Source organism: Lagenorhynchus albirostris, chromosome 4 (genome assembly GCF_949774975.1).
Source record: "Lagenorhynchus albirostris chromosome 4, mLagAlb1.1, whole genome shotgun sequence".
Taxonomy (NCBI): Eukaryota; Metazoa; Chordata; class Mammalia; order Artiodactyla; family Delphinidae; genus Lagenorhynchus; species Lagenorhynchus albirostris.
This window is the reverse complement of record NC_083098.1, coordinates 129,640,429-129,649,081: the sequence shown is the minus strand read 5'-3', so window position 1 is coordinate 129,649,081 and position 8,653 is coordinate 129,640,429. Positions and strand designations below refer to the sequence as shown.

General features: G+C 38.9%; 1 protein-coding gene across 1 annotated transcript; it reads right to left on the bottom strand.

Moving 5' to 3' along the window:
- Positions 1-1,121: 1,121 nt before the first annotated feature.
- On the bottom strand, positions 1,122-2,080 carry LOC132519500 (GTP-binding nuclear protein Ran-like). The gene has a single exon (XM_060147432.1). It carries the CDS (start codon positions 2,050-2,052, stop codon positions 1,402-1,404), a length of 651 nt encoding a protein of 216 aa, XP_060003415.1. The 5' UTR covers positions 2,053-2,080; the 3' UTR covers positions 1,122-1,401.
- Positions 2,081-8,653: the final 6,573 nt, after the last annotated feature.

Here is an 8,653-nt window from a genome sequence, read left to right as displayed (position 1 = left end):
TACTTTCCAAAGCATTTAGAGAGTTCAGTACTCAGCTTTCCATAACTGCCACTCATTTAATGATTTCTTTTTCTCCCAGCAGACCAAGAATGGCAGCCTCCTGACAAGACGAAGCACCCACGTCATTGAAGACTTCTGGCCTTGTTAACTACTCACCATCTGTTTAGTGTTACTGGACTTAAGTTGGAAAAGAAGGAAAACGACAAATTTGGCTTCCAATTTACTTTGTTCTTTGTTCCATCTCTTTAAGAGTTCAGGTTGAATGTTTTACAATGTAAACATCATTTTAAAAATACAAAGCAAAACTCTGAATCACACAAAGAGAACCGTGGACACTGTCTATCCCAGTGAGTTTCTGGTGCTGCTCTAAAGAGCCTGCAAGGCTTTGGGAGCCACAACAGGGAGGGTGAGGGAGGGTTCTGAGCAGGAGAGCCCCAGGTGCCTTCCCATAGCTTCCTCAACCTGTTTGGGCTTCAACCCAGCTTCTGTGTGAGATTTTATTTGAAAAGAGTACCACATTCTTTGTTCAACAGAGGATGAAACAGTTCAGAGAAGGTAAGTGACTTGCCCACTGTTGACAAAGCAAATAAAAAACCAGGGACTTGGGCTTCCCTGGTGGCGCAGTGATTGAGAGTTCGCCTGCCGATGCAGGGGACACGGGTTCGTGCCCCGGTCTGGGAAGATCCCACATGCCGCGGAAGGGCTGGGCCTGTGAGCCATGGCCGCTGAGCCTGCGCGTCCGGAGCCTGAGCTCCGCAATGGGAGAGGCCACAGCAGTTAGAGGCCCGCGTACCGCAAAAAAAAAAAAAAAAACAGGGACTAGAAATCAGCCTTTTTCTCTAAACTGTCTGTACACTAGAGACATGATTTTGTTTTTTCTCCTAACAAAGGAAACTCAGGCATTGTGTTAAGTGCTGGGACTAAAAATATAAATAAACTGTGGTCTCAGCCCACTGGGGCCTTTGACTCTATGGCATCATCCAGGAGAAAGTTTTTTAAGAGGGATGGAACCATCAACAATTTTTTTTTTTTTTTTTTTAGATATTTGAAATACAACTTTATTCTGATTCTAAACGAAAAGGAATGGGAATGACAGTAACAAACAAGATTCCACCACTGAATATTGTGATGTGACTGTAGCAGTCTTATATTTGAAACTTAAGGAGGAAAGAACTGTGTTCCAAAACACCTAAATATGCAGGTCCAAAAAAATGAAGTTTTTTTTTTTTTTTAACTGCCACATTCACTCCAAAGCCCATTCATCTCCTTCAGCATACCAAACATTAAGCACATGTTCTGCTTAGCTATATAATAAAGTGGCAAACACGCTGCACCACTGACATCACAGGACAGTTGCCTATAAAACTAGACTTCTGACGCTGGGCTCCAGCTTCACTTTTCTCACAGGTCATCATCTTCATCCGGGAGGGCAGTTGTCTGAGCAACCTCTAGATCGTGCTCGTACTGCGCTGCCAACGCTGGGTCCATGACCACCTCTGGCGGGGCGAGAGCAGGCATGGCGACGAACTCCAAGTTAGGGTCTCCGATCAGTTTTCTAGCAAGCCAGAGGAAGGGCTTTTCAAAATTGTAGTTACTTTTGGCGGAGATGTCATAGTACTGAAGATTCTTCTTTCGGTGGAAGACAATCGACTTTGCCTTAACCTTTCTGTCCTTAATATCCACTTTGTTGCCACACAGCACGATGGGGATGTTCTCACACACGCGTACCAGATCTCTATGCCAGTTGGGCACGTTCTTGTAAGTAACCCTCGATGTTACATCAAACATTATGATAGCACACTGGGCTTGGATGTAATAGCCATCTCTCAGTCCACCAAATTTCTCCTGGCCAGCTGTATCCCATACGTTGAACTTAATGGGTCCTCTGTTGGTATGGAACACAAGGGGATGGACCTCAACGCCCAAGGTGGCTACATACTTCTTCTCAAATTCACCAGTCAGATGGCGTTTCACAAATGTAGTTTTCCCAGTACCGCCGTCACCAACCAATACGAGCTTGAACTGCACTTGGGGCTGTCCTTGCGCAGCCATCGCGATGCTTCCAGAAGCGTCTCCGAGCCCGTCTCCATCAACAATTTTTAATGCAGTCAAAGGAACCAGGAAGATAACAAAATAACCCAAGGAAATTGAAAAAAAAAAAAAAAGGAAACAGACTCACATTTTTAGAGCAGGTGAAATTTGACCTTCACTGGTTATTGCTGTAAGTGACTTTACATGTATACCGTCATCATAATATAATATAGATCACTGAAGAAATTTACATCTCCATAGACCTTTAAGAAGAAAATAGATAATCATTTGCTAATATGGCCTAGACTAATGGGCTCCAAACTTTTCTGATCATATGTTTGGGGGGTCCCCAGGACCACACTCACTTCTGACAACAACTGCAAGTTCAGGCAGTCCCCAAGACCACTCTCAGGTTTGCTAATTCCCTAGAAGGACTTACGGCTCTCAGTGAAAGCTGTTATACTCACAGTTACGATTTATTACAGTGAAAGGATACAGATTAAAATCAGCAAAGGGAAGATGCATACAGGGCCGAATCCAGGAGGCGTCCACGGATAGAGCTTCCAATTGTCCTCTCCCCGTAGGGTCATAAATAGTGCTAACTTTTGGAAACAATATATGACATTACACATGGAGTATTGCCAACTAGGGAAGGTCACCTGAGTCTTGGTGTCCAGAGCTGTTACTGGGGCTTGGTCATGCCTTTAGCGTCCAGAGCCCTTGAAGGTCAAGCCAATGCTACTGTATGGCTGAAAGTCCCTACTGTAAGTCAGATAGTTAAACTATCCAGTGTAGCCTGAGGTCGCCAGGTAAATAGAGACACTCTTATCAGACAGGACATTCCAAGGGCTCAGAGATCATCTCCTGGGAGCTGAGGGAAAAGGCCAGGTCTTTCTTTAGATGAGGATAATTCTTTACCTTTATAAATTTATAAATTATACACAAGTTCTACATATAAGTACATAATGAACATTATGAAATACATAAAAGTATAATTTATTAAAGGAATACATAAAAAGTTAAATACTAGATCTGGAATAAGGAAGCCTAAGTCTCATCCTACTCTGCCATGAAGAACATCTCTGTGCCTTAGTTATCTCGTCAGTAAAATGGGACAATCAACATTGTTCAATGAACAACAGAGTTCAATACCTGTCAGCTGTTATTATTATCCAATGGGTATCTAAAAAAGGAAATAGAGTATGAGTGTGTGAAGGGATGGATCTTTTCTTGGAGCAGTTACATTTGGAAAATTTAGTAAGGGTGGAGGGGAAAAATACTTGAAAAACCAACAACAACAAAGAAAAATATGTTGCTCTGAGGAAGTTCTTAAAGTTGTGCTAATATACATGATAATGTAATAGATGGTGCTGAAATAGTTAGCTTGAACAACTGGTACTGAAAAAGAGCTAAATGATTTACCAAAAAGTTTTAAAGACATTAAACAAGAGAAGAAGCCAGAATGGCTCGATGTGCCCACATGTTAAAATATTGCTTTGAAAAGAAGATGTAAATTAAGTAAAATGAAACAGTAAAGAATTGTGGAAGATAAAAATGGCTTTATTAGCAACTAACTATATGGATTTTTCTCTGGGCCTCAGGTTCTTTATCTGTAAAATGAGGAGGTTAGATGAGAGAATCTATAAAATCCCTTGTAGCTAGAAAATATCACCACACGGACTTGGTCCTCAATAAAGGGGAATATGCATATATATAATATACATATTTTTTAAAAATATGTGTTTTACATACATTTGCTTAGTAGCTAAGAACCAAGATGTACTTTTCTTTCTGTAACTGTATTTTTCTTATGGGAAAAAAACAACATCCTTAATAAAGAGTTGACATAAGATTTGTCAATCAGTGAAGAAACAATTGGAAAAACTAAAAATTAGAAAAAAATACTCATTATCTCTGAATCTGGCTAATATTATGATCAGGATGGTGATGTACTCAGAGAAATTAGAACAATTAAGAACAAAGCAAATTTAAAATGATGTTTGTTTTCTTTATAAAATAAGTAAAACCTTAGATGTAAGAATATAAAGGCATAATCTACAAGTGGCTAATGGAAAGAAGGACTTCTGGAAATTCATGAAAAGATATCAAAGGAAGTAGATTGCTTGCAAAACGGAGCTTATGAAATCAGTGGCAATGCTAAATTGAGTCAATTCTAAAACATGTAATCCTGGAACCAGAGGAGTCACTGTTGAACCATATTGTTTTAGCCTACAAACATTATTGCAAAAGGAAGAGGACATTTTCCAGAACCTCACAATACTGTAGTCATTTCTAGAAACCAAAGGTCTTAGAAATACGAATAGTGCTAAAGAAATATAAAAAGAGGTATGAAACTCTGGAGCATATGAAGAAAGAAAGTGGGAAACGTTCAAATTCATAGAGCCTGGAAAAGCAATAAGCAAAAAAGAAAGGAAGGAGAATCTAGGATCGTCAGCGTATAAGTAGCAATTAAGAAAAAATTACTGGCAACAATATAAAAGAAAAAATTTAATTGAGCTTAGGGAAATTCAGTTTGATAATTGGTAAAACAGATTGCAATAAGGTTTCCTGTAACTAAAAATACTTGAATTAGCTAATTCTCTTTGGTAAGTATCCTGTTATAGGAATTCAAATTTCCCAGAATAAAAAGTAACTATAAACTAAAGGTAGTCTCAAAGAACTGGATTAAATCTCAAAATATTATTTGGCCAATTACCATAAGATACCATCCCCCAATAGAACAGATTTTACAGCAAGGCTGTTTTTCAGAGATTCTATAGCGCCTTTGGTAAACAATCCAATATTAAATGAACCCTACTGTCAAGCACTGTCTTTATGTTTCATCAGACTTGCTTTTTCTCATAGGTTAAGATAGCATCTTAGTCAATCTTTCCTGTATTCTCAAGTGGAGGAGCCTGAATAACTTTTAACCTTTTCCTGACGACTCAGTTTTCCCAAAGCACAAATCATAAATATAGAGCTCAAAAATGAAAGATCACGAAGTGAATTCTCCCCTGTAACCACCACCCAGGTCATGAAATAAGAACCCTGCCAGCACCCAAGACCCCTCCTTGTTCTCCTTGCCAATCGCCACCCCTCCTGCCTCCCCAAAGATAACCACTGACCTGACTTCTAATGCTCTGGTTTACACATGCCTGTTTTGGAAATTTACAATGGTTAAACCATGTGTTCTCTCTTTCTTAGTAGCATTTAAAATTGAGATATACTTCACACAACGTAAAATCCCCCACTTTAAAGTGTCCATCAGTCTGTTTTTTTTTTTTTTTTTTACTATATTCTCTATGTTGTGTATCTGTCACCACTCTCTAGTTCCAGAACACTTCTACCACCACCCCTCCCCTCCGGCCCCCTGCCAAACACCCTGTGCCTACTAGCAACCTTTTGTTCACTGTTATGCTTGTGAGATCCATATGCTGTGTTTAGCAGCCAATTTTTTTTGAATAGAGCCTAAGGAGTAAAGCACAGGTTTTTCTAATTAATTTTGGTTCCATACACAAGACTAGTGGTTTCAACCCTGGTTGCACACTAGTATCCACCAGGGAGAGTTAAAAATCACTGATGTGTAGGGCCATCCCAAATAAATAAATGACAGTTCGATGGTGTAGAAGGAGCATTAGCAGCTTGAAAAGTTTTCTAGATGATTCTGTTGTGTAGCCAGGGTTAGGAACTACTACAAACAACTAATCAGAAGACTTAACCTCACCAGGAGTAGGCTCTAGTTAACAAGACTGATTCTCTTGGGCCCTGGGGCATACTGAATTAGAATCTTCAGCGGGTGGGTCTGGGAATCTGCATTTTGACAAGAGGTTCATGTGCTCCTTATAAGACAGTTTCAGAAATGCTGCAAGAAACCAATAATTATTACTAAGAAAATAAATGACTTCATCAACAGAGGTTCCTACTGCCTTTAAACAAGAAAACACAAATGCTAGTTTAAAATATTTTTAATACACCAAAAAGAAACTATTTTAACATATAATTTAGAATGATGAGGAGAAAAATGTATTACATCTGCCTCATTTCTTTTGTTTTGATAGTAGCCCAAAGTGGAAACCTATTGGGAAGTAGCCTTTTCCACCTCCTGCTCTGAGGTTAACACAGGAAAACAGGTCTACTTTTTTTAGACGTCAAACAAGTCTCAGTGCTGTCAACAGACTGTGCAATTCCCAACTGCTTTTTGTTCGTAGTGGAAAGTGTACAAAGAATCTTCTTCACATCACCAGATAAACACATTGGGAAATTTAAAAAATGCAATTGCCGAGAAAAATAGCAAACAAAATGGAAAAGGAAAAAGAAAATTCAGAAAAGAAAAAGAAATCTCCAAATAGTCTGAAACAGACTTCATTTCATATTGTAGTATGATACTAACAACTTCACATACGGAGAAGTAAGAACGTTTTGTTAGAAGCTAGAGTTTGCTTCGTGCCCTAGTAATAGCCCTTGTAATGTGCTCTTATCACCTGCTCCTGATGGAGACAGCTTATATAACCAGGTGCAAGGGCAGAGCTTTATGTAGTACTTTCCAGATTCTCAGCTCTTAATAAAGTATCACTCTCTTTACTGAAGGGTATCTTCCATTATAACAAGAGGTGTTCTCTCGTTCTACCACCTGATTATAGACATGACCTCATAATCGTTCATCTTAGCAGCTGGACACTAACAGTAAAATAGGTTCTGTTATTTAATGCATTAGTTCAATACATGAGATGGTGTTAAAGTTGTCTGAATGTACTAATACACTTTAAAATTTAAGTTTAGTATAGTTTAGATGTATAGAAAAATTGTGAAAATAGCCCAGAGAATTCCCATATACCCCGCATCTAGTTTCCCTTATTATTAAGATCTTATTTTAGTATGGTACATTTATTACAATTAATGAGTCAGTACTGATACATAATTATTCATTAAAGTCCTTACTTTATTTTGATTTCCTGAATTTTTACCTAATGTCCACTTTCTGTCCCAGGATCCCAGCCAGGACAGCACATTACTTTCAGTTATCATGTCTCCTTACACCCCTCTGTGCCTATTTCTCACACTTTCCTTGCTTTGTCATAACCTTGACAGTCCTAAGCAGTGCTGGTCAGACAGTTTTTTGAATGTCACACACTAACAAACTTTTAAACATCCCTGATTTATTCCTTTTTTTTTTTTTTTTTGCGATACATGGGCCTCTCACTGTTGTGGCCTCTCCCGTTGCGGAGCACAGGCTCCGGACGCGCAGGCCCAGCGGCCATGGCTCACGGGGCCAAGCCGCTCCACGGCATGTGGGATCTTCCCGGACCGGGGCACGAACCCGTGTCCCTTGCGTTGGCAGGCGGACTCTCAACCACTACGCCACCAGGAAAGCCCCCTGATTTATTCCTATATTCAATTAATGCACTAGAAAAATTTGACTTACAGCAATATTAAAAGGAAAAAAAATCTTTGGGAGGTGGTTCAAACTATTAGAATCAACTCTAATAGACTTGCATAATTGGTCTTAGTGTATATAGAGATACAGTACAAGATAGAATAAAATTCTGACTAGTAGTTAGAATTATTGTCATTTCTAAAAATTGGAACGTAACTTTACAAATTAATGAGAATTGAAATTATTTACATTCTTCTGGGTTCCAGTCATTGTTACTGTTTTCACATAGCCATAAAGTTAATATTATCTTGAGTTCTGATTTTTAATTTGTCATTATTTATATATTTGTTTATGTGTTGAAGTAAAATGCATACTTGACATTTTAAAAAGCAGTACAGTACTCATTCCATCATATTGATATATTCATCTAAATATTCCCCATTGTGGAATATTTGGTTTGTCTCCACTTTCTATAATACTACTATTAACACTTGTGTACAAGAACAATTTAAAATTGAACCAGGGCTTCCCTGGTGGCGCAGTGGTTAAGAATCCGCCTGCCAACGCAGTGAACACGGGTTCGAGCCCTGGTCCAGGAAGATCCCACATGCTGTGGAGCAACTAAGCCCGTGTGCCACAGCTGCTGAGCCTGTGCTCTAGAGCCCACGAGCCACAACTACTGGAGCCTGCGCTCCTAGAGCCCGCACTCTGCAACAAGAGAAGCCATTGCAGTGAGAAGCCCACACACTGCAATGAGGAATAGCCCCTGCTCACCTCAACTAGAGAAAGCCCACGCGCAGCAACAAAGACCCAACGCAGCCAAAAATAAATAAATAAAATAAATTTAAAAATAATAATAAAATAAATTAAATTTAAAAAATAATAAAATAAATAAAGTTGAACCAATTTGCATTTTCTCCAGCAATGTATATAAATGCATGCTTTCCCACATGCTCACCAACACTGAGTTTTACCTTTTATATATTTTCTACTCTAGTATGCAATGCTGCATTAAAGCAAACACTGCATTATAGGAGCAAGCTGTGCATTTTCCATGTCTCCTTGTGTAAATTGTTTCTCCTTTTTAAAGTGGAATTTAAATGCCAACCCTATAGGTGAAATTAGATGGTAAAAATTTTATTTACCAATATGCCTCTTAGGGAGAACTGTCCTTTTGGGACAACGGGCGTTTATAGTCAAGGGTGAATGTAAGAAGAACTCTTCCTGAAACTAGGGATGATTTAATTG